Source organism: Blastomyces gilchristii (genome assembly GCF_000003855.2).
Source record: "Blastomyces gilchristii SLH14081 genomic scaffold supercont1.1, whole genome shotgun sequence".
Lineage (NCBI taxonomy): Eukaryota > Fungi > Ascomycota > Eurotiomycetes > Onygenales > Ajellomycetaceae > Blastomyces > Blastomyces gilchristii.
The window spans coordinates 1684167-1711292 of record NW_003101682.1 but is presented as its reverse complement, the minus strand read 5'-3'; the positions used below and the strand labels follow the sequence as shown (position 1 = coordinate 1711292).

The 27126-nt window shown below is 36.1% G+C and overlaps 3 protein-coding genes across 3 annotated transcripts; 1 reads left to right on the top strand and 2 right to left on the bottom strand.

Moving 5' to 3' along the window:
* The first annotated feature begins 129 nt into the window (after window positions 1-129).
* Window positions 130-2047, top strand: BDBG_00248 (elongation factor 1-beta). The gene is made up of 5 exons (XM_002628956.2): window positions 130-307; window positions 375-414; window positions 702-1078; window positions 1129-1577; window positions 1676-2047. Exons 1-5 carry the CDS (start codon window positions 268-270, stop codon window positions 1697-1699), a joined length of 930 nt encoding a protein of 309 aa, XP_002629002.1. The 5' UTR covers window positions 130-267; the 3' UTR covers window positions 1700-2047.
* Window positions 2048-2405: 358 nt separating this feature from the next.
* BDBG_00247 (uncharacterized protein) lies at window positions 2406-2708 on the bottom strand (the record flags this gene model as incomplete). The annotated part of the gene is made up of 1 exon (XM_002628955.1): window positions 2406-2708. The coding sequence occupies one exon, from the start codon at window positions 2706-2708 to the stop codon at window positions 2406-2408; it is 303 nt and encodes a 100-aa protein (XP_002629001.1).
* Window positions 2709-4004: 1296 nt separating this feature from the next.
* Window positions 4005-8117, bottom strand: BDBG_00246 (STE/STE11/SSK protein kinase; the record flags this gene model as incomplete). Its single annotated transcript, XM_002628954.2, has 2 exons — window positions 4005-6237; window positions 6310-8117. The coding sequence occupies 2 exons, from the start codon at window positions 8115-8117 to the stop codon at window positions 4005-4007; spliced, it is 4041 nt and encodes a 1346-aa protein (XP_002629000.1).
* Between the last annotated feature and the right edge of the window lie 19009 nt (window positions 8118-27126).

Sequence of the window (27126 nt, the reverse complement as noted above, 5' to 3'; positions counted from 1 at the left end):
AAAGCTCTCGAAGATGAAGGTTTATCGATGAGATCATTGGAAGCTAGCCACGTGCCTTGTATGCTGAGTCATCCACCCGTCCGCCCCTCTTCCCTTTGCAGAATTTTCGCCTAGCCACAAAATGCTTGGCATTTTCTTCCTTTTTCTTCCCCTTGATTTTCTTTTTCTTCCGCAACACAATTTCTCTCAATCTCCTCTTCTCCCCACCACCCTCCTGTTGTCTCTTAGCTTCCCAATATCACAGCTATTACCTCCCAGCCGCTGACAATGGGTTTCACCGACTTCTCTTCAGACTCTGGCCTCGCCAGTAAGTGCTTTTGTTGTCTCCCCTGCAAACTTCTCGACGAGTTCTGACTGAGCCCTGAATTCGAAAGTTGCCAATCACTTCTTCAGCACCCGAAGCTACGTGGAAGGGTGAGTCCCATAGTTTGATCCCCTCTTGATTCTTATTCTGCTTGCACTTGATTCTCCTTCCCTCTCTCAATGATGAAAATAAATTGGTCCGTGTTTATGAGGCGGCTTAAGACACCGCTGAATGACTACTTCCTACGCGATTTTTCGCCTTTCTGATGTTGATTTTTCTTGTTTATTTTTATTTTATTTTTATTTTTGAAGATATATATAAAATAAAAATACAAAAATTACCCCGCCATACACGTTGCAGTATTCTTAGACAACACAACATAACTAACCCAAATCAGCCATGCCCCCACCCAAGCTGATGTCGTCACATTCAAGGCATTCAAAAATGCTCCTGACGCGGCCAAATACCCCCATGCCGCCCGTTGGTACAAGCACATTGCTTCGTACGAATCTGATTTCGCTACCCTCAAGGGTGATCCTTCCCAGTCGTTCACCTCGTTCGGCCCCGAGTCTGCCGATATCCCGGTGATCGCTAAGAAACCCGCGGGCGATGATGATGACGATGACATGGACCTTTTCGGCAGCGACGATGAGGAAGAAGATCCAGAACTCGTTGCTCAAAGAGAGAAGAATCTCGAAGAATATAGAAAAAAGAAGGCTGCTAAGGGACAGAAGGAGGCTAAAACTACTGTCGTTCTCGGAATCAAACCATGCAGTAAGTTATTCTGTTCTTTTTTGGAGATGCCGTGAACTAACCGCCACTAGGTGACCAAACCCCTTTGAGAGCGTTGGCCGCTGAAGTCAAAGCACTCCTTGTGAAACAAAATGGTGTCACATATACCGGGCGTCATTTTGAGCCAATTGGTTACGGCATCTGGAAACTATTAGTTGCTTTCGAGGTTGTGGACAGCATAGTCTCCATCGATAATCTTCAAGCCCTGATCCAGAAGCAATTTGGAGACCCATCCGAGGCAGGTGATGGCGAGGAAGATGATGACGAAGGAGAAAAAGACGAAGAAAAAGTCAAGAGGGACACTTACGGAGTGAAAATAGATGTGGGCGGAGTGAAAAATGGCGTGAAAGTGGAAGATGTAGACGAGGTTAACACAAAACGGGCTGGCGAAGCTGAGAGCACCAATGCTTACGAAGAAGCCAAAAAGTCCAGAGGACCAGCTGAAGAGGATGAAGATGGCTGGGTCATGTCGTCCGATGTTGTAAGTGTCTACTTCGTCCCCCTCTCCTATCTCCCAATACCAAAGGGAAGACAACTAAAACACCCCAACAATGTCATTTCTCTAACACCTTCGTGCAGGTTCTTATGCAAAAAAGTTCGTAATGCTCTACGCATTACTTGAGACGAGGTTCGCAATGTTGTTAAAATGCGAACACAAATAATGAATAGCTATCACGTAAAAATACACGAATTGAAATGCTTCCTTATACAATATTTTACAGATCATTGTTTTGCTACCTTCCGTAAACTCCATTATTTGGATCGTGATGATTATCTCTCAAGTGGTATTAGAACACAATCACAATTGAGAACTAGCCAAGGCCTAAATCTATGTATAACCGTTTTAATATGTGTAGTTAATAGGTAAATATCCTTCCACTAGAGATGAATATAAGAAATCAAAATAGGTCTGGAAATGTAGTTTCAAAAAGAGACCGTTGCGGAGCGCCGTAGCTAGGGGTAAAATAGGGAAGCGCCCTTCAAGCTGCAGTCCAATCTAAGATCTTCATGAAATTCGGGCAAAGGAGGGCTATCGTGGACCTGCTGCTTAACCTGGGAGCAGAGATATCAATGCGCGGGGTGGGGATTTCGGGACTGCTCTCCATTGTGCTTCTTCTCGTGGGCTGGAGGATATCGTTGAACTTTTGATCGATAGAAAAGCAGATGTGAATATCGTCTGCCCTGGCGTTGGTAGTTGGTGGTAGTGGTGGTGGTAGTAGTAGTAGTACTCCTCCCTGCGCGTCGACATTCGCTCCCTCGTCAATTAACAAGTTAACACATGCTTTATCGCCTCCCGCTGCTCCTGCTATTAGAGCAGTTCCGCTTCTTTCATCTCCAGCATTAATGTCTGCTCCACACGCATGACCTTCATTCCAATCACGTAGTATGCACTACTCGCAGCTTGGAGAGGACTTCCCATCTCACCGCCTAGAGCATTAATATCCGCTCCTCTATCAAGCAGCAGCGTCACCATATCCATATTCAAATTACCCGAAGCAATCGCCAAGCCGTCCCATATGTGGGCAGTATTGGCAATTGACATCGGCTCCTTCATCAAGCAACATATTTGCAAGACGGTAATCCCTGCATTGCAGTGCCATGTACCCCACATGTGTCAACTCCATTATCAATCAAAGACGCGTGATTTTCCGATTTCTTTGCTGTATGGACAGATCGAAGGCGCTGGAGTAATACGCCTTTGTATTTTGTATGTACATGTACATGTACTGTACATCGTTCTGTGCTCCATGATCGAGAAGGATCTTCGCAATTTCCTCGTGGCCTTTTGGCGGAGGCTCCCGTAAAACCCACAAGCTACATTCGGATCTGCCCTCTGTTCCAAGAGCATGGAAACTAATTGTTTCATGGCCTGATTCGCTGGGGTAATAAAGTGCACAGTTATCCCGGTCGTCTAGTTTGATTATAAATAGTTTATTTCTTATCTGCTGCTGTATTTATAAGAGAGCTCACAACTGAATCAAACTGATAAATTTAATCTTCTGAATCTCTTTTTAATCAATAATCTCCTGCATGTTCAAACATCAGAGTGCTGCATCTCGAAGCCAGGATTGCTTAAGTGCGCCCTGAGCAACCAGGCACTTACATCAGTGCTCAAGCTCTCAAACACACCCCTGCCACTGCGGCACTGCCTAAATATTTCCTCAAGACCTCACAAGATAGTTAGCATTTATGAGATACAGCTATGAAATAGGGATAAAATTGGGGAGGACGAGTACCACGTATTCCGGCACCACCATTGGCGTCTTGAGGTGTTTTTTAATTCCCCCACGGCCCTGTGACAACGCCCTGAATGGAAAACGAAACCGCCACGCCTGTAGGAGTCAGGTGGTGCCGCATCCAGAATTCAAGTGGAAGTTAAATAAATGCAAATCTGCTCAGTTCGCTAATCAACACCCAAAGATCCATTCCCCGCGCAGAAGAAATCACACCCAAGCAATAAATAGCAATAAAGGACGATCAAGGACAACGACAGAATGAGAGCGGGAACCATGAAGAAGAAAATCATGAGAGTAATATAGATATTTCCACAATCGGGTATCTCACCATTTGGACAAATAAAAGCCGAACACAAAGGAATGAGCTCATGACATTTCAGCCATTCATCCCAAACCAATCTTCTTGCCCAACCCGCAAACGCTGGCTATGTGCTTTGATTTCCCTTTGGAGCATAATATATGCTCAAGGAAAATGTATATATAGTTGAAAGTGGTGATTTCGTTTACTCTCACTAGTTCGAAAGGGTTCGCGTAGACTTCGGAAAGTCAGGGGGATGCGCGTTGTACTCCAATTAGTAAATAGATAGATGGATATATGCTCAAAGCATATTTCTTGGGTTCTACCGACTATTCCCACCACTCGACGGTCCACTACCACCACTCATGCTCCCTCACTCGCTGCTAGGGGTCTGAGGCTCAGCAACAACCTGTTGCCGAATACTAACAATCCACTCATGCTGGAGAAGCTCTGTCGCACTTGGTCGTTTGACGGGGTCTATCTCAAAGCATCGTTTGATGAAATCGATGCCCATTGGACTGAGCTGGTCTGGGGTGGGTAGCTGTGGTTGGCTGCCCTGCGCAATCTTGTACATGATTGCCCATTCGTTGTCAACGCCTGCCCAGGGTCGGTGGCCCGTGGCCATTTCGAGAATGACACATCCAAGCGACCAGATATCCATGCACCCATGGCGGCCGGATGTATGGCCAACTTCTCCCCTGACTAGTTCTGGCGACATGTACATTGGAGTGCCTGTCACCGACTTTTGGTTCTTCCTCTGCCCAAGTGCGTCCTTCGCCTGGCCCCTTCCATCTCTTGCGCCTGACGAGTAATGATCCATGGCAGCTAGAGTTTTGCCTTGGCGGGCGATGACCATTGCCGCACCGAAATCGACATATTTGATGACTCCATTATGGTCAAGCAATATGTTTGCGGGTTTGATATCGCGATGGACAATGCCAGCCTGGTGGAGATACGCCAAGCCCTCCAACATCTGGAGAGTGTATACCATAATGACCATCTCGTCTTCGATTCGACCATGCTCCAAGAGGGTTGCGAGAGACCCGCCAGAGCAGTATTCCATGAAAATATATACCTTATCCCGGTGCACCTCAATACCGTAGTACGAAATAATATTAGGGTGATCGAGCACTTCGAGAACACCCATCTCGTCGCGGATTTGTTGAGCAGCTCCTGGAATTACGGAAGGTTCCTGGAGGCGGATTTCCTTCACAGCCATCAGGTAACTAGTATCCAAATCAATAGCAGCATAGACCGAGCCAGATGTCCCTCCACCGATAAACTGGCCTTGCTGCCATCGTAATGTGACGTTTGTTGCCGATGAGGACAGAACAGTGACAGATCGATCCGCTTCATTGACACCTTCGAGAACTTTACCCAGAGCTTGACGCTTGGCATCAGCCTCGATTCTAGCCAAATCAATTTCCGCAAAGAGCTCCTCCCGCCTTTCTTGAACCTCCCGTGAAGCTTGATCATCATCCGTAATCCGGCTCAGATCAAGTTTTCTGAATCCTTGCCCGGAAGGATCCGCGTGTTGTTGCTCAGCTTGGGCTGCCAACGATGATCTTGCGCCCATGATATCGAAATGGGAAATTAAAAGTGACATACATCCGGCCACTTTAAGTCGGAGAAGGCAATAATCTTCATCGCTGATGGCAAGTACGTTTTGGCCATGCGTTACTATCATAGCAAATTCAAGAGCCGCAACAGCCCATTTAAAAGTTTTGCGATCGGCAGCGTCACAATCATCGCAAATGAAGGAAACCCAATCAAGCGCCAAATTGATAAGCTTGGAATGGTTCAACGAACGTCGGCTGGCATCCATATACATTAAGGATCGCTTGCCAAATTCCGTAGCGAATGCGAAACAGGATTGGATGAGTTCATGGTTTTCTGCGTTTTTGCTCTGTCTTCTGATGATTTCGACACTATCAATGATGCCTGTTGAAAGTTTGTAAGCAGTCTTCTTGATCTTGTTCAGCTCAACATTCACTCGACCCAAGTTGGCGCGCTGTTCAATGGTAATATCCAGCTGTAGCCCAGTAAGTCTAGTCAAAGCTAGGCGGGCATTCTGGAGCCGTTGTTGAGATCCGTCTGCAACAAGGCGTAGTTTCCCAAATCTAACATCAGTGGGATGTTCTAAGAGGTCCACTTCCATCCTTTTACCATTCCAAACCAGGCCCTTTTCAGGGCGGACGACAAGAACATAGGGGTTGGAAGGATCTTCAGGAGAATCTTCAGAACGGAAGGACGTGCCTAGGATAGACTGGATATCCTTGGGTCGCCCGTATAAGGAAGGCGATGCAATCAAATGAACCCCCTTCTGGCCCACGGAATCGTGAGAAGTAACCAGAAAATGACCCGAGGCCAGGAGAGCCTCCGACAACGTGTCTACCATATCCTCCCGCAAATTGAATTCGGTTGCATTTTCGAATCGCTGTCGCAAAAGACGAGAAAACCGAAAAAGCTTTCGCTGGCGGACCCGGACTGAATCAAAAATCTGCTTGTAGCGTTTCTCCGTCTCGACGGCATCTTCTTCCGGTCTACTATGTAACTCCCGCTCAAAGTGGATCATTAATCGTTGGAGGGATTTAGCGGTTAAAGTACTACGGGTGCATGAGCAATAAGATCCCCACATCCGCTTTCATGTACACAAACACAAAAAAAGCAACGCATACCTAAACTGTTCAGCCACCTCAATATCTCCATTCTCAAGTTGTCGGCCAATTTCATTCGAGAACTCCCACTCCCCTTCCAAAATCTCCGCTTCCTTGAAAGTGTTCTTATTGGCACTTAGCTTCCAGTTTAGTAGTTTGAAATAGTACTTCAGTCCGTCAACGACTACGTTGTCAAAGTTTTCGTCAACGCACGGTGGGAGATCCCAACCAGGCTCGGGATCCGAGATGATGAGATAGCGTTGTTTGATATCCACAGCAACCTTCAGCAATATTTGGAACTGTGAGATCATTTGGTCGACCAAGATGGGGGATTGCAAGGCGGGATCCTTCATTTTCCTAGCATAGGAAAGCCGCAGTCGGATGACTTCCTGAATAAGGCGTGAAGGGAAGTTTATGAGGGTTAATAGTTCCTCGATGTAAGGTGGAAGATGGCGTTTGGCAAATGCTTCCGCGTTCTCAATTAATGTGCTTTTCGCCTTTTTAATAACACCACCAATACCATCCAAGATAGAAGGCTCCTTCTTCTTATCGTTATCATAGATGTTATCGGTGATTTGAAGAGTTTTAAGTCCGTCTTCCTTCATTATACGGTCGAGAAAAGATCCTTCGTCTGACAAATCTGCTGCAAGGGACGACATCGTCATGGGCTTCGCGAAATCCAATTCTTCGTTACCCACCCATCTTTGCAGGATGGCAAGCTCCGTGTTAATGGACATGGTTGTATTATGCCACGCGATGATAGCATCGCAACTTTCTTGGAATTCTTCCGATGCCGCGCGAGGATGCTCTGCTTGTAGGATTCGCCTACTGGGGTAGAGGCTCTCGCACTTTTCGATCTTCTCCACGACATCTTCAACTTGTTTCAGAGGAGGTTTCCCAACTTGTGTTTCCCCCTTGATCTCAAAGGATATGATGTCCTCAATGAGAGGGCCGAGGTTGCTTATCTGATACTCGACAAATTTCTTTTGTAAAGGAAGCGGGCGCCCAAACCTCGCTGCTTTGGCTCCGACAAAAATTTCCAAATTCCATACCTCACGGCTTTTCTGTTCCATTGTCCCAATTAGCCGCTGCTTCTCCTGCCTAATAACATCACCTTTAAGGACCGACGCCAGCATAGAATACCACTCAAGTCTTTCTTTATTTTTGGGATCCTGCAGCTCCTCAAGCGTGGGTTGGGCATCGTCATCTTCTAAGACGAGGTGGGTGTCAGGGTCGAAAGGATCGTTGTCAAACTGTGACTCTGATGAAGGGGATTCTTCCTCTGGTTCGGAATCGGCGGCAAAACTCAGGCCAGGGAGCTGCGTGTCAAAATTGAACCATTCATTAGGTCCCTGGCGCACTCGCTGCACGTAGGCCTTCTCCTGGGCACGGTATCTCGCATCTGGGTCTCGTCGTGTAGGGCGTTTGGTAGCAAGGGGTACCTGAGTGCTGGAGTGAAGTGGGGTGAATTGAGGGGGCTTCCTGGCAGGAGCATATGTGTTGGATGGCGTCCTCGCTGGCCCGGGCGGACGTTGAGGCCTCAAGTCACGATCATTCATAGCGGCCATATCTGGAGGAAGGGGTTGTTCAAGCGCGTTCATGGAAGCACCGCTGCCACTGCTACCGCGAGGGCGAGTCAAAATAGGAGACCATGACGAGTACGCCGACTGGGAGGCAGGGACCGAGACGGGCGAAAACCCAGCGTTAGCAGGGCGCGGGGTTTCTGTGGGTTCGCGCTCTGGAGCGAGGTACGGTTGATGAGGGGGGAAGTAACCAGTAGCCCTCGACGCTTCCGTGTCAGGGGTGGAAGCAGAGTCAGTGCGGTCCATGGCTTGTAGGTTCGACCATAAGCAACGTGCGGGTGGTTCACCCTGATGCTGGGTGGTGGTTCTTGGTCTGGAGCTGGCTCGAGAGGTTCAAACCCGCGCAACTAGCCAGATAGGGCAAAGCGACAGCTCGAGCGGGCGGTGTGGCGGTGCGTAAAAACCAATAGTTCGCGGTGTGGCTGGGCAGTGGACATGGGTTACTACGAGTACGGAGGGCGCTATCAAAAGAATTGCGCCGCTCAGATTCAATTGATACAGCTAAGAAATATCACTATGTTTTAATGAGTAATTATATTTAGCTTCTAATCACCCTGCATTCTATTTATATGAGATTGTCTGGCTACAAGAGCTCTTATAGTGACTCTTAAATCATCCTATTTTGGCAAGTCAAATGCTGAAATCATGAAAATCACCTAGATCTCAAAGAGCCAAATCAACTATATATATAAATATGCAATTGAACGCGGATTTAATCCTGAACTGTCACATATTATACTTCACAATGAATGACTTAGAGATGCTCTCAAATCTGGCTGAACAACTCAAGAAAGTAGTAGCATTAAAGATACTATTCTTGCAAAAATTTAACATGATCAATAAAGATTATAGAGTTAGAAGATGATAATGAATATAGAGAAGAAAGGCAGCATGAGCAGATGAAGAAATAGAATACTCACCTGGCTGTGAGGTGAGATTGGCAGACAGATTAACTTACACATTAAAAAGATAGCAGTGGAGACAATGGATAATCAATATTCAGTATAAATTACAGTGTGAATTTCCGCCAAGATTTGTGGCACTGTCTAGCTGTCTTTTTGCCGGCGCAATTCTTTTGATAGCGCCCTCCGTACGGAGTAGAGTAGTTAATAGTTCTAGTTAACTAGGGGCGTTAGGTGACTTGTTGCACAACTTTTACTATTTGCCCTTGATCTTTCACCTGTATTGAAGGTTTTTTCCCCACAAGAAGATGATGCCACCAGTCAATCAATCAGTTCTACAATCTTCCCTGCACTGATGGCATCTCAGATTGCAAATCAAATGCAAACAAATTGAAACGCAGGCTCCGCCAGCAGGTGTCCTTGCAGCTTGGATTGATGAAGACTGCTCATATATTTTGCGGACAATTTCAGTAGATAGTGCACATCTGAGTCTCAAGACCATGTTTTCAAGGATGTTCATCTGATAACGTGTATACAGAAAACTTGACCTTGCTAAGTGCGCCACTTGACCTCATTACATAATTATGACCCCAACCTCGCACAATACAGTAATAATCAGTTAATAATTGACTTTCAACCTTTCAATCACTCACTCATTCATTCACTCAATCTATTAATCAATCAAATTTTTCATTCTTCACAACTAAAAAAGCAGTGAAGTAGCAGATATAGTAGCTCTAGCTCAGACAGTAAGTGAAATATTAATAAAAAAGATAGAAAATCTAATGATTTTTAATAAAAAAATGAAGAAGCTAATTTATATTATTTTATAACTAAGTTATTAGCTATATTATTATTATTATTATTCTTTAATTATAGATATATACAGTCAGAGACTATGATATTTATCTAAGAACTTTTAGTTCTCAGAGTTTTTTCTATATCTATAAAGTTAACTATTATACATTCATCAATTTCAAATATATAAAATCAGAAAATTTCAGCTCAGAATATAAAAACTATTTATAAATTACAGTATTTCAACATCTTCTAATACTTTGAAATCACTTAATAATATCATAATAAAAGAAAAGAGAACACAGTCTTAAAGATAGATATATTAAATAGATAGATAGAAAAGAATAGAAAGAAAAAAGTAAAGTAAAGAGAGACTGTAATAAAATAAATTATTAAAATATAGTATATAGCTGTTTTAACAGACTATATCTGATCAATTTTCTTCTCTTCATATTCAGATATTTCTGAATTTAGTTATTTTCTTATAGCTGCTTAAGTTTCTGATAAAAAGTCTATTAAGTATTTAATTCCTGTCTTAGTTGAGAATAAGAATCTTATATTTAATTGATTTAGATTATACTTCTCTTTCAATCTGACTCTGAGACTATTATATAATACACAGTGCATTATAATATACTCAGAATTCTTATTTATATTATAGAATGAGTATTCTATTAAATTAAATCTATCATTAAATCTTTGTATATAAGATTTGAAATAGTCATGTTCTAGTTTCAGCTGTATTATAGATAAGAATATTTTCTTTTTACATTTAATTAAATAATGTGATTCAGAAGAACATATGACTGTCAGATAATAACACAGCTACTTTCAAACTTGCTTACAAATGTAAAGAGGTTATAGTTAGACTGACTGTCAGAATCATGAATTTTATGTTTGATCTTATTTAGTCTAATCTCATACATTTCTTAGTGTGAATTCCACTGAGACTAGTCATTAAAAAACATGCAAAGTGACTATATATCAGATTTTAAAATGAAATCATGACTTGAAAAAAATGAGAAAGTGATTTCATTTAATCTCATTTAGTCTCATTCTTGGCATAAAGTTACTATTTTTAGACATTTTAAGGTTTTTTTTAGACTATTTTTAATTGTTTAAAAAGTAACACTTTTTGATAACACTTAAATGAGATTTAAAGTCATTTAAAGTAATAAAAATAATTTAAATTAAGAAGTGAAAATCATGATCTCATTTGAAAAATGTGATAAGAGTAGATAGTAAGTCTTATTAAGACAGTATAAAACTACTATCTAATGTTAAAACTGTGTAATGAGATCAGTTGAATTGGTAATGAGACTATCAAAAAATCTGGTCCTGGTCCCAGACATGGTCACACGGTCAGTCTAGTCATAGCGGCCATCAATTAATTTAATGTATAGTATATAAGAAGCCGGTGTATATCTGTAATTGTACACTGACTTAAGCAATCTTTGAATCACATCTGATAGCATGTCTAAAAAAATCAGTGAGAAGCACAGACTTCTTCAGAGCATGATAATTTCATCTATGAAGTAATTTATAGTTATCATATCAGTGTGATTTTAAAACATCTCAAAAGATAGTGTGTAAAGAGCAGTGAGTGAAAGAGTATTTAATTAATACTACTCTGCTTGTTGAAGAAAAACTTCACACTCAGATGAATGTCATGTATGTGAATAAATGAGGTGTGAGAAAAGAAATGAGAGTAATAAATCAGATTCAAAGAAGATCACTCTCTACTTAGAAGAATAAAAGAGAGATAATCATCACTGAAGTTGTATAATAATAACAGGAAACAGAAATCAGAAATTATATAATAATATAATCATATAACAATATAACAATATAATAATATAATAATAGATATTATATGATCAATGAGAAATCACTGAAATAAACATCTTTTCTAGTTAATATAAACACTCTTCTCTGCTATCTGAACTAAAAGATATGTAGAACCTCTCAGAGAGTTTACTTAAAGCAGTAAAAAAAACAGCTGAGATTACTGAACTGAAATCAAAGCTCTGTATATGTATAAGAATTCTAAATGAAATCAAGGCCTTGTATACACAGTGACAGAATGAGATGAAAGTCAAATAATAATTAGCATTCACTGTAAATCAAGCATTCACTATAAAGAGTCTCACAGACACAATCATTATTATTAATAAGAATAGGGAAAACCAGGTCATATATCTACAGTGAGAGATTAAATAATTACACAGATAGATGACTGCACTGAATCTGAAGATCTTATTATAATTATTCACAATCTTATCAGAAGTGTACATATTATCTGAGACTGCTATGCAGAATGAGAATCTGAGTATGAAATATATCAAGTCAGAAGATCTGCTGAAGTCATCAAGCTTCAATAATGACTGAAAAAATAATACTGTAATCAGCTGACTAAGTCAGATACAATTATATTATCAGATTAAATATAAACTTATAGACAGACAGTTAACAGAATTTTAACAAGTCTTAAGATCTGCTGTGTTTCTATACAGAAAAGTGAAGTCATTATAAATAACTGATGAAAAGATAAATCTCACAGACTTAAAATAATATTCATTTTTATAAATATAAAATGAGTTTTTCAAATAAATCTTATATAACTTTGAGAAAGTGAATATATAAGACAAGTGTTATAAATACTTCACTAAGTGTAGATAAGTGAGTAATCTTACATTATACTTTACACACTTCAGCTTATACTATCTCATATTAAATAAAGAGCTTTCAACATCTTTCTGTTTATAGATCTTTATTCATGATCTTATATCTGAGTTGAGAGTGAAATGAAAATACTTAATCTTATAATCAGACACAGTGAAAGAAGCATACAATATTCTTATTATATAGAAATAAGTGAGTCAATTGTAATAGAAAATACTGTAATTAAATATATTTCAGCAGAGAACAGATAATCAGACTTCTATAACATAAATTATATATCTGAATATAATGAATTTAGATCTAAATACTATTGCTAAAGCACTGAATTCTCTGAAAAAGAAATTCTCTGAGTGAAAATCTTGATATTATGAGTATTGAGCTTGCTTCAACTGCAGATATCAGAATCATGATATAAAGAATTATACACAGTATGCATAGTCAAGAGAAGTAAGAGAGTTAAAAAACTAGCAGAATTAGTGAGCTCAGAGACACTCACTGATATTCTATGAAAAGTCTTCAAAGTAAAAGAGATGTCTGTGTTAGATAACTCTCTGAATTCTGTAAATATCAAGAGAAAGCAGGCTTCTGACTGAGATGTGAATGAGAATGAAGTAAACACTCATCTCAATACCTTGAGACCTGGAATATTAATGTATAAAGAGTACTTGAATAAGAATTGAGAGATGACTGCAAAAGTGTTAGCAGATACAGAAGCTTCTACACAATATATTAATAATTATATAATTCAAAGACTGAAAGAGATCTGCTGAGTGAAGAATTTCTGATGTATAAAACTATCTGATAACTAATATTTGATATCATCTGTAAGAGTAAGAGTTTCCTTGTACTTCAGAGAATGATCTTGCTATATTTAGATGTGAGAGCTGCAGAACATGAAATATAATCTTATTCTCAGACTTAATTGATTTCAAAGATTCAATCTGCAGATTCAATGATATACATGTCATATATAGTTGACTAATAAGAAGAAAACAGTTCATACAATTCTATCAACTGATATGAGAAGAACATTTCATATCTCTAGTATAGAAGAATTAAATCTACTTATATATTAATAAGTAAAGAGAATGATTTACAAGACCTCATGTGAAAGTATTCTGTATATTATATAAGATCTGAAAGCAGAGAGAATCAAGATAAAGAATATATAGAAGAATAAATGTATGAAGAAGCTTCTGAAGAAGTATGAGAAGATCTTCTGAACAGATCTTTCACTGAAATTGTCACTGAAATAAGAATTTATACATGAGATTGACACAGAGAATATAAAACCAGTCAATCAGAATGCATACTCTCTGTCATAAACATATCTTAAAGAACAGAAGTATCAGATTACAGATCTTCTAGAATATAGTCTCATACAATTCTCATCAAGTGTATGAGGCTTTTCAGTTCTATTCATGAAAAAGACAGATGAGAAGTGACAGATGTGTATTAATTATCAAGCACTTAATAAGCTTATAATCAAGAATAAATATTCACTATCACAGATTCAACAACAGTTGAATACAGTTGAAAACACTCAATATCTATTGAAGATCAATCTTCTCTCAGAATACTGACAGATTTGTATAGATGAACTATCAGTTCTGTAAACTGTGTTTAATATATAATAGAGAAAGTTTGAATTTCTGATAATGTCATTCAGTCTGATAAATGTGCTCATCATCTTTTAAACAATAATGAATATACATTCTCTTTACCACGAACTCGCTCGATTTTTCGAATAAGAACCCGCCGATAGATCCATCGAAAAGCCCTCGATCATACAAGCATTCTGACCCCATCGCCGACCGCATACCCTGTGTGGTGGTGGAGTTATCCAGCCAAACATGAACCGGACGTTGTTCGAAACTCCTGTGTGGGATTATCCCCCGTTCTCCCCTACCACACCACAACCCCGGGCCAGAGTGCCATACAAATTGTAAGGTGAAGTGACCTAGCCATATGCACCAATCTTCTCGATTTTGGAAGATCCCCGACCTGTAGTTGTGGAGATATCTGAGAAGCGACCTCCGCGAAAACCCTGTCTATCTTTGATATTCCAAAACACCAATGCCAAGTCTCACCCTTGTACCATCCTTCCCAATCTGGCCCATCCCCGGCAGAAAAATACAAAAAGATACCTCAGTGATAATATCAAGCACATAATCAACAGACTCTTCTGAAGTGTAATCTCCACAGTCTGTCATCAGTGTATCTAGACTTCAACACCAAGTCTCACCCTTGTACTACCCCTCTCAATCTGGCTCATTCTCAGCAGAACAATACAAAAAGATACCTCAGCAACAGCATTTAATACATAATCAGTGAATAACAAGTCAACAGCATATCAATAACTATAAAATCAGTATACTTCAAGATCTGACTGAGCCTTTGATCCCTGCACAGTGAGATATATTAAATCTAGTTTTAATATCTCAATATTCACTAGATTCTGTAAGAGATTGAGAACAGCAATACTAGATTTCTATTGAATTTGAGAATTAACTCTATATTAATATAATCATTGACAAAGTCTTCTATTTTAAGATATAAATAATCAGTTTCTCTATATCTCACTGATAATATTTATATTATTATATAGAAACAGACTTATATTCTCTATAATATCAAGACTCTGAAGAGAGAAAGTCTTGATAGAGAGTACACAGTAGTACATATCTTAGCAGTTTCTATCTCATTCTTCTGCAGTAGTTAATGCAAAAAAAAAAGATCTTAGAAATAGTTTTTTACTTCTCTTGAAAAAGTAAGATGTTTTTCTCTGAATTTTATACAATATTCTTACAAAGAATTAAAAACAGAGTTGTTTTCTGTTATAATTTCATATTCTTTTAAGTAAGAATTATTTTTCAGTGACTGAAGAGCTTTCATTAATACTTAATTCTTCTTTACACTCTTTATTAACTGATTTGAGTTGCACACTTGTTGTGTGAGAAGAATTGAATGATTTAGAATAAAATTAAATAGTTTTAATCAATTTCTCTGCAAAAAATTGATTTATTTTTTATCAGTTTTTCTCTCAAAAACTGTCATATTATCTGATTTATTATCAATTGATATCATACTTTTTCTCACTGTATCTCAAGAAAGAGATTGTAAAGATTTTATTAATTTATCTCAAAAATTAATTTTAGTTTATTAGATTCTCTTCAAAAATCTAATCTAGTTACTGAACTAGTGTGAAAAAAATCAGGTGTTTTATATATAAAAGTCTTTTATTCTTCTTTTGAAACAGTCTAATCAACTTTTCAATTGAAAACAGACTTAGAAATATCTCAATTGAAACAGTCTGATCAACTTTTCATTGAGTGAAAATAATGAGTTCAAAAATACACTCAGTTGATGTGGAAAAAGATGCTTTCTCAAATGCTATTTCTGAGATTGAAATTCTGAAGAGAAGAAAGAAAGAAGAAATAGAGAAATAACAAGTTCTTGAAATACAGAAACTTGAAAAAGTAAGCAAGATTCTTGAAAAGCAGTGTCTGAGTGAGATAAATAAAGAAGTTCTGTTAATTCTTCATACTCAGACTAGACAACTACAGAAGATAATTAAGTTCAAACTTGAAATCTCAAACACAGTTCAAAAAACCTTGAAAATTCCTAGTATAATCACTGACTCTTCATCTTACTCTTCTTCTTTTTTTCCTACTTCTTCTTCTTCTTTGAATTAGAAGAAAACATATGCTCAAGCAGCTGAATCTGCTGTCTCTAAACCTGCTGTCTCAAAATCTGCTCAAAATTCTGAGAAAACTGAGAAGAATACTGTTCATATCTCTATTCATAGAAAAGTGTAAAAGAAAATGTAAAAAGAGAAAAACTTTCAAATCTTCAGAAATAGAAGACTTATTCTCAAAGTCTCAAATCAGGACATTCTGCAAAGAAACAGGCTAAACTCAAATCTTATTTTCAGAATCAGAAATGAAATTAATCAGCAGTTTTTTTCTCAGTTAATAACTGATATTGAAGTTCAAAAATCAGTTATAGCTTCAATTGAGTCATCATTCTTTGAAAACTTCATCATTCTGACTACAATGTCTGAATTCAGTACTGAATTCCTTATTCAGAATAAGAATCTCTGAAAGTCAGCAGTAGAATCTTTGTTAAACACAACAATTCTATCTGAAAGAGATGAAAAGTGAGACAAATTCATTCTTTATAATATTTCAGTTGAAATTTTTGACTGTGAAGAAGGAATGCTACTTCTCAAAAATGAATTGAAAGAATACAACTCTATTCAACTGAGAAAAGAGCCTGTATAACTAAATTCAATTGAGTTCAGACAAAGCAGGAGAAATGCCTCTATTCTAGTATATATAAAAACACTTGAACAGTCAAAGATCTCTGAAGTAAGAGTAGCAGATTTGAAAATGAGAGTTCATGAATACAAAGACTTAAGAATGAATCTCAAAGCTCAAACACAGTGTTTAAACTGTCAAAGATATGAACACTTTGTAATCTCATGTTTTAGAGACTCAAAATGTGCATTCTGTGTCAGAGATTACAAAACTAGTGAGCATAAATGTGAAATATACTTAAAAAGAGATGAAATATGTTAACATACTCTGCTTAAGTGCTCTAATTGCAAAGAAAAACATGCATCTAGCTCAAAAGAATGTATATTTACTTCAAGAACTCAAAAGAACTGAAGAAAAGATGAAGCTCAAAGTCAATCTAGAACTGAAGAGAAGAGTCAAGCCAGTAAACTTATAACTGCAAGCTTAAAAAGAAGAAACTCTTAACTATCTAAATCTTCAAACTTTAATTCTTCAGCTAAATGTAAACAGAATTTGAATCCTCAAACTTCTGTTAAGATTAGAGAATTGAGAAATGACTCTGATGATAAACTAGATATAATACAAGCAGTTAAGATTCCTACTTTTCAAAATAGTTATAATCTACTATCTGATGATAGTGATTAGATTCTACTCTATCTCTACTCTCTTTTAGTATGAATATACAACAAAAACAATGAAAAAAGTTTAAAAACTCTTCAAAAATCACATTTATTCAAAATAATGTGAATAGAAACTCAAATTGTATTTATTCTTTTCTTCAAATTGTATTTGAATAAAAAGTTAATTTTATACTGCTTCAGAAACTGAATTTTGATGCTGAGTAAAAATACATCATTTCTCATTCAAGCTACTACTGCTTTCTACCTCAAAAGTCTGAGATAAAGTCAAGAGTAGTGATCTATGAAAGAAAGAGATCAAGATATTAATTTAATCTAAGATTTAATATTATATCTGACCCTGATATTCTGGTGAGTGATATTATAGATAAAGAAAATGAGTTTGATACTATACAGCTCATAAATATCTACAATGAAAAGTCATTGAAGAAAAATAACAATATCTGAACAATTGATAGAGAATTTCTGAACATAACTCCATCAAGAAACTGTAAGAATAAGTGCTCGCAGGTGATTATTCGGGTGTTTGCAGCTTGGCGTGATATGTACTGTTAACTACTAGAAGTATTCGCGGTAGAAAGATAAAATATAGAGATCAAATGTATAATAGCATTCAAGCTGAGTTGTGAATAGTATTCATGAACTCCAGTCTATATAGTTGTGTGTAGTCAAGAATCACTAACTCTATTAATTACACAAGAGATAGAAATAGAGATAAAGAATTCACAAGAAGTGAGATTTCTTATATATTTTTCTCTCTCTAAGACTTCATCTGTGAAGTCTTTCACTGAGTGACTTCATAGAATCAGCTCAGCACTGCAGTGATACTTACTAAAAACTCTTCATATCTATAAAAAACCTCAGTGAGGAAAAATCTCTTATTACTGTGAAGAGAAAAGAGTCTGTTACTCAGTTTCTTATTCTATGAAATTCTATATAGTCTACAGATTCTTCTCTGACTATCACACAGATTCATCTCACATCTTTCATACAGAAGAGTTCTGATTAACTCTTAATTATTTTTATAAAATTCTTGTGTAATTATCACACAGATTCATCTCACAGATAAATCACTCTCTGTGAGATCACTCTTATCAAAGAGAAGTATTCATAAGTTAATCTTTCACTTATTCTTATAAATCATTATTCTTTAACACTGTAGAATTGTGAGGAATTTTTCATTCTTATACTAACTCTGTAGAATTGTAGAATCAAGATATCTGCAGTCTGCAATCACTCTTTATAATTATATAGAAAGATTTAGATCTGTGATTTACAATCACTCTTTATTTACTAGAGTGATCTAACTGTTTCACAGAATCACTCACAGTGTAAGTAAATCTCTCTAGAGTAGTATAAATATCCCAGATCTGTCTGTGAAATTTCATCTTTTTTTCTCTTTTTCTGTAACAGCTTTCATTCTTATAAACTGTGAGTATTCTCATTCATCTGTAAAGTGTTTTCATTCAGATGATAGAGAGAGAGTGTTTCTAATAATGTCTGTATATTAATTCAAGAACTTCTCAAGAATAAAAATTTTTTCAATTTCAATATTTTCATAAACAATGTCTGACTGCTGTTAAGCTTCTTATAAGTGTTCTCATGACTTCTCTGATCACTTTTTATCAGCTGATGAAGCAGAGATATCATCACTTACAACAGTATCTTCATTCTTCTCAGTTCTGTCACTGCACTCAATCTTCAGATCAGTGATTAATCTCATACCTTCTTCAGATCAGCTTCTGACTTCAAGCAGTGTAGTTTCTCTCTTTGCTATAAGTCTTCTCATAAGTAATTCCTTACAGATTCTAGCTAACAGTTCTTATAAAGCTCTCAGTTTTGTCAGTGTCTTCTGCAGTTTCACAGACCTACAATCACTTCTTCTCTGCCTGCACAATCTCTGACCAGGTATATGCAAATATGCCTAGGTTTTCTATCAATGATTCTCACATCACAGCGCATTTCTGCAATTTCATTGTCAATGAGAGATGAATCTCTGAGTACCTGTAAAATCCAGATAATCAAGATAATATGAATGCTATGAATTTGTGATGAGAGTTAATCTGAGTAGATGAGCTCTCTCTCTGTATCTTAATTATTTTCAGGCTGAATACTTCAGCATAACTGAGAGAGTGAACACAGCTTTGTGAGAGATATCTGATCACATACACAGATAGCCAGCTCTCAAGACTCTGCTATAACTGTGTGTACTCTGATGTCTGACTTCTCTGAAGTCTATGCATTTCTGACAGTCTTCATATCAAATACAATAATTATCTGTATCACAGATATAATACTCTCTGCTTCTTTGAAGAAAGAAATTAATAGTTGTGAAGAGATTAAATATCATAAATATTGAGAATATAAGTGTGAATTTTCTTTGTTTTTTCTTTATTAGTCTCTAAATTGTGTTCACAGTTCTATTTTTATTTTCTTATTTTTTAGCTTTAATAAGAGTATGATTTCTTCTTCTCTTTGTATACACTGTGAACTGTTCATCTCAGTAGAAACTCATCATCTTATAGACTAGAGTTTACAAATGACAGTGTTAATATCTTTATTATAATCAGGTTCTTAGTGAAGACTGCATTATTCTGACTTATCAGAATTTACAGTATAAAAGTCATGTCTCAGCTTCTGCAGATGTCTTATCTGCTCAGATAATTCTCAAGTAAACTTATTCATCTTATCAGAATACTCTTATCACTGAATCTTGAATCAGAGCTCACAATCTTACTTCTCTGAGTTAATAATCTCTTTGACCTGATATTCTCTTTCACTCTCTAATACTTCACAGACAGAGTGATGAGTCATAGAATTCTCTTCTGAGAATTTCTTATATTCATGAAGTAAAGAGATATGAAAAACATTATATATCTGTAACTCAGGTGACAGTTTCAATCTATAGAACTATAAGCTAACTTTCTTCACAATCTTATAAGACTCTGTTTATAAGAGATTCAGCTTCTTACTAGATCTTCATGTGATGATGTTTTCTAGACTTAGTCATGTGATTCAAAGGTTGCTTAAGCCAGCGTACGATTACAGGCGTACGCCGGCTTCTTATATATCATAATATCGTACACTAAATTAATTAGTGGCCGCTATGGCCTCTTTACACTCGTAAGCAAGTTTGAAAGTGGCTGTGTTATTATCTGATGATTGTACATTCTTCTGAATCACATTCTCTCTCATCAGATTCAGTCACACTCATGTGATCATGTCATACACTCTAGCTTCATGTGGATTAGCTTGCCACTAGTGTTTCATGATTATGTGATCTATTCCTGATTTGACTAGCATTCTGCATACACTCTCACAAAGAAACTTTCACTGTATTACATCACTTATTCACTAACTTTTCTCATTCTTCAATCATCTTCTTCATCATCATCATCATTAAATGTCACTATTATTCAAGATCTCTATTTCTTCTTCTATTCAACTCTTTCTATCTGTTCATCTATCACATTGTATATATTTCTGACAATGATTCTCTGTTCTCATAACAAGCATCATTATAGTACTCATATCAGGCAGTTTATTAGTAGTAAGTGTAACACATTGTGAAACATAATCAGAACTTATTTATCTTCTAATAATTGTTAGAATATATTATCATGAATGATACATCTTCTTTATCTTCTTATACATTCTCAACTGTTTTCTTCTCAGCAGGTTTCTGATCATGTTTTCTGACATAATTTTATATAAATGCAGATGCTGATATATTGTTTTTATTCATATAGAATCTTCATATATTGACAGATCTGTGTCTGTTAATGATAGTGAATTTAATATTGAATCATTGATTAAGAACTTGAAGAACATAATAATGAAGAAATTGTTCATATCATATATAACTGAGTCTTCTGTATTCTCTTCTATTCTCTCTATTTCTTTCTCTGCTGTCTCTTCTCAATCTTCTATACCTGCTCCTGTGTCTGATTCTCCTGCTCTCACTACCTCTGTTCTCATGACTCTCACTTCTGCTACTTCTGGTTTTACTGTCTCTGCTTTTGTTATCAGCTCTTCCTGTTTCAAGAAGATGTTATATAGGCTTAATGAATCATATTTCTCAGTATGTATACTTCTGCTCTTCTTACTGACTCTCAGAATAATTTATTATATAAAGACTGTGTATAATATGACTATCTGAAGCTCAGTCATGAACACTGATTATTATGTTTATTTTAAATATTCATGATGAGACAATTATTTATTCATATCAGAGAATCACTTCTCTCTTCAACAGTGTTAAGATTATAAGTCTTTTTCTTTTTCATCTTTTCTTTCTGATGCTGATTTTTCTGTTCTTAGAGAAAATTGTTATGAGTTTTACTGTGTATGAAGTTGTGACATTCACAGATATTAAGAAGCTTTTCATAATTATAAAGTTCAACATCACAGAGACATTCACTCTGATGAATTTCTTTAGAATGATAGATCTGTATCAGTCTATTCTCTGATGTCTGTTATCTGACTTCATGATGCAGATGAAAGATATCTGTGTTTTCAGAAACAGAAATATGAATGTTGTACTCTTTTACATCTGTGAGTGTGAGGCTTGTATATCTTGTCTGAAATGTCATTGTGAGAATGAGCTGTTTGCATGCTGTATTCTGCTTTCTGCATTCTTCTGTGTTCCTCTCTCTCTTTCTGAGAAGTCTTGTATGTGTTGTAATTATATGTACAATTCTAAGATCAGTGAGTGTTTATTCAGTAATTGTTATCTCTGCTTTTACAGTTTTATATACTAACAATAGTTCTTAGTTACTCTGATATCAGAGATCATTCTAATCAAAGATGATAACACTGTTGAGACTACTCTCTCTCACTCTCAAGCTTCTTTCATTACTTTCTCTCTCTTTTCTGTGAGAAAGATTGTGTGCACACTGAGTTGTAAGTGTTTAGCACTGAGTGACTCTCACTGTTATTTGTTTAGTTCTGTGCCTTCTTCTTCTGTTTCTTCTGTCTCTGTTCTCTCTTTCTTGACTTCTGATTCTGTGAGTTCTGTGCTCTTCTTCAATTTCTCTATGCATACATGTACACATTTCTATATTGACATTCCAGCCAATCTTGTAATAAATGACATTAATATTGTACACAGAGTAATAGAGGAATTGAAGATGTATACAGCATTGTTGCAAGAGCAGCTTGCAGCTCTTGAATCTCTTATAAATCTTGAGTTTTGAGATTTCCTTTATTTTTGATGTTTTTCAGATGATGTGGCATTGGAAATAGATTCAATGTGTGATGTATGAAAATGAATGAGATGTGTATAATAACATTTATCTTTTACAGCTGACTCTTACAGTTGATGATCTATTCATTTCTCTTTTCTTATACTTTTTCTTTATCTACTAGTCACTACTCTTACACAATCTCTATATAATACAGTGTTCAGTGACTAGATTTGACAGCTTTCATCTTTTATAATTCTGTCTTATGTATTATACTGTCTCTCTTTGTCTGCTCAGATAACTACAGTGAACAGCTCATTGAAACTAATCTTGCTCAATCTCTGAGTGTTCTCAGAGATTGAGATGACTTGATCTCATGTATCTATGAATATTTCAGATAGTTTGTTCTCTGTGATCTCTGTGATTAAACTGATATAAACAGTTAAATTCAACTCTGAATTTCTTTTTCTTCTGTGATCTAATTCATGTACAAGTAGACTGGCCGCCGGGACCATGAATTTCATGTTTGGTCCCATTTGGTCTGGTCCCATACATTTCTTGGCGTGAATCCCGCTGGGACTGGCCATCAAAAAAACATGTAAAGTGACTATATATCAGATCTTAAAATGGAACCATGACTTGAAAAAAATGAGAAAGTGATCCCATTTGGTCTCATTTAGTTTCATTCTTGGCATAAAGTTACTATTTTTAGACATTTTAAGGTTGTTTTTAGACTATTTTTAATTTTTTAAAAAGTAACACTTTTTGGTAACACTCAAATGAGATTTAAAGTCATTTAAAGCAATAAAAATAATTTAAATTGAGAAGTGGAAATCATGGTCCTATTTGGAAAATGTGACAAGAGTAGACAGTAAGTCTCACTGAAACAGTATGAGACTACTATCTAATGTTAAAACCGTGAAATGGGATCAGTTGAATTGGTAATGAGACTATCAAAAAATCTGGTCCTGGTCCCAGACACGGTCACACGGTCAGTCTATGTACAAGTCTGCTGCTTTGAGATCACTCTTTACTGTGTTGCATCTGCTGTCTGCAGTGTGTTATTATATAACTGACTACAGTCTCATCACTTATTAAAGTGTGATATTCATCTGATTTCTTCATTACTTTTCATTCTTTTCTTATAATTATGAAAAGATTAAAATAAGTGAGATTATCTGATTTGTAAGTATCTATGATTTCTCTTATCTTGCAAGGCTTTTCAATTGTAAGTCTCTTCTTTTTTAACACTGATAATAGTGCTGCAGATGATCATAATCTGCTCAGGTCTTGCATCTTTGCTTTTACTAATTATGAATCATTTATTAAGTTGTGTAAGATCTGTCTCTCTGATTCTTTCAATGTGTATATTCTCAGAGAATGTGATTTAAGTATTTTATATGGCTCAAATCATCTAGGTTGAAACTTCTCAGAACTCTCATTATGTATGAGAACTTACATTTTTATCTTGAGACTTGATTTCTTAACTAGTGAGTCTTGTATTCTTTTCAATTGAATTGCTCAGTTCAGAAGTAACTTATTAGCTTTTATATGTGCATGACTGATCTCTTTCAATCTTGATTCTATGTCTGCAACTGTTGTGTCTGCAACTGCTGTTTTCTCTCTCATCTTTTCTGAAGCATTCTCTGGGATGTGCGGATGCAATTCATACAACAGGTAGAATGATAAACACTTGAAGACTGCATGCTACTGAATTCACATGACTAATAGTGCCTGACTGAGATATTCATCTCATAATCTTATAGACTTGCTCACTAGATATTTTATCAGCATGTTGTTCAAGATTCTATTCAAGCATTTCATATTTCTATTTATCTGCAGATGATATGATGTTGTTCTATAATATCTTATCTATAACTGGTTCATGAAATGCCTCACTGCTTCTTCTACAAGGTTTGCACTGTTATCAGTTAGAATCTCACACAGTATTTCATAGTTGACATAGATCTCATCATGTAGAAACTTTATTATCATCTTCTCTGTCATCTCTGGAACTGCTTTTGCAACTGATCAGTCAGTAGTGTAATCAATAGCAGTGATTATTCATCAATTTTCATTTGGCATTTATGACAATATGTCTATGAGATTCATCTCTCATCATTTGAATGATTGTATCATACACTTTATCTGATGTTACACTTTCTTGTGTTCTAACTCTTTCTTAGATTCTTTTGTAACCTGATAATTCAGGCACTTGTAAGCATACATCTGAATATCCTCAGTCATGCTTGATCAGTATACTCTTGATTTAAGTATACTCATGAGTTCAGAGCTTTCTAAGTGACTGAATTCCTTGTATATATGAGTTATCAAGTTGTATCTAAATGAAGATTATAGATAGAGAGCTTCTATGTATTCTAGATTATAATAAAGCACAATGTTGTTTTTCAATTTTATCAGCTTGAAGTTTGAAAGCATCTCTTCTACTACTCTCATGAGATGCTTATCATCTGACATCTTGTTATTCTTTAAGTAAGAGATCATGATGTTCACTCATTCTGATTTCTTGTATTCTCTCAGTGTGTTCAATGTGAACATCTCTTATATCTGATTCACAGAATTCTCACTCATGAAATCAGGTCTGTGACTGATTATATCAGGTATCACAGTGTCTGATCTCTTTCAGTATTTGATATGAAGATTGTATGCTTAGAACTCTGAGATTCAATATACTAAGTGTTTGAAAGCTTTTATTATCAATTGTAGATAGATAAGACTTTCATGATTTGTGATCACTGTTGTTATATATCTGTTATCAATATATCTATCTCATAATATCAGTATATGCTTGATTGCTAGCAATTTCTTTTCATGCACTGAGTAATTGAGCTCAGCATCTGATAGTTTTCTACTATTGTATATCATCAGATGCAGCTTGCTGTTCTTATTCATCTGCAGAAGAGCATCTCTGATAGCTTATTTAAATGTATTCATCTCAATGTAGAAAGGTTTATCACAATCTGATTGAATAAGTACTGAGAATGTTGTTACACATTCTCTCAGTATGAGAAAAGCCTCTTCACACATGATATTTCAGATGATTGAATGAAACTTCTTCTTTTGCAGATTTGCATTCATTTCTCTTAAGAGATCTGAGAGTGATGTAGATATTTGTGTAAAATCCTTGATGAATCTGCAGTAATATGAGATCAACTCAAGAAACTGTTGTATATAATGTATATTTCTCAGCTACAGTCAATTTGCTATAACATTCAATTTCTTCAGAATGAGATATATACAGTCTTCACTCACTACATGTTCTATGAACTTCAACTCTTTCATTCTAAACACATACTTTATTAATTTGATGTAGAGCTTATACTCTGTCAGAGTTATAAGCACTTTATCAAGATGCTTCAGATATTCATTATATGAGTTTGAAAAGACTAGAATATCATCAAGGTATACAAGGCATGAGATTTTATTCTATTTATGAAGAATTGTATTCATCATCATTTGAAAGATGATGAATATATTTATCAGTTCAAATAACATTATCAGAAATTTAAACTTTTCTCATTATATATTAAACACAGTTCATAAGATTGACAGTTTATCTATGTGAATCTGTTAGTATTCTGAGAGAAGATCAATCTTTAATAGATATCAGATATTTTCAACTGTATTCAACTATTGTTGAATCTGTGATAGTGAATATTCATTCTTGATTATAAGCTTGTTGAGTACTTAATAATTGATACATATTCATCACTCCTCATCTGCCTTTTTCATGAATAGAACTGAAAAGCCTCACATGCTTGATAAGAATTGTATGAGACTATATTCTAGAAGGTCTGTGATCTGATGCTTCTGTTCTTCAAGATGTGTTTGTGACAGAGAATATGCATTCTGATTGACTGATTTTGTGTCTCTCATGTCAATCTCATGTACAAATCCTTGTTCCAGCAGCAATTCTGGTGAAAGATCTGTTTGAAAGACCTTCTCATGCTTCTTCAGAAGCTTCTTCATATACTTGTCCTTCTGCATATTCTTTATCTTGGTTTTCTTCACTTCTGAGTCCTGTATGATATACAGAATGCTTTTGAATGAGGTCTTACAAATCATTCTCTTTGCTTGTTAATGTGTAAGCAGATTTAACTCTTCTATATTAGAGATGTGAAATATCCTTCTCATATCAGTTGATAGAATTCTATAAACTGTTTTCTTTCTATCAGTTAACTGCATATGACATGTACATCATTGAATCTGTGAATTGAATCTTTGAAATCAATTGAGTCTGAGAATAAGATCATATTTCACATTCTGCAGCTCTTGCGCTCAAATATAGCAAGATCATTCTTCAAAGTGCAAGAGAACTCTTACTCTTGCAGGTGATATTAAATATCAGTTATCAGATAATCTTATGTATTGAGAATTCTTCACTCAGCAGACTTCTTTCAGTCTTCAGATTATATAATTATCAATATATTATGTAAAAGCTTCTGTATCTGTTAACACTTTTACAGCTATCTCTCTGTTCTTATTCAAGTGTCTCTTATATATTAACATTTCAGGCCTCAAGGCATTGAGATGAGTGTTCACTTCATTCTCACTCATATCTCAGTCAGAAGCCTGCTTCTTCTTGATATTTACAGAATTCAGAGAATCATCTAACACAGACATCTCTTTCACTTTAAAGACTTTTCATAGAATATCAGTGAGTGTCTCTGAGCTCACTGATTCTGCTAGTTTTTTGACTCTCTTGCTTTTCTTGACTGTGCATGCTGTGTGTA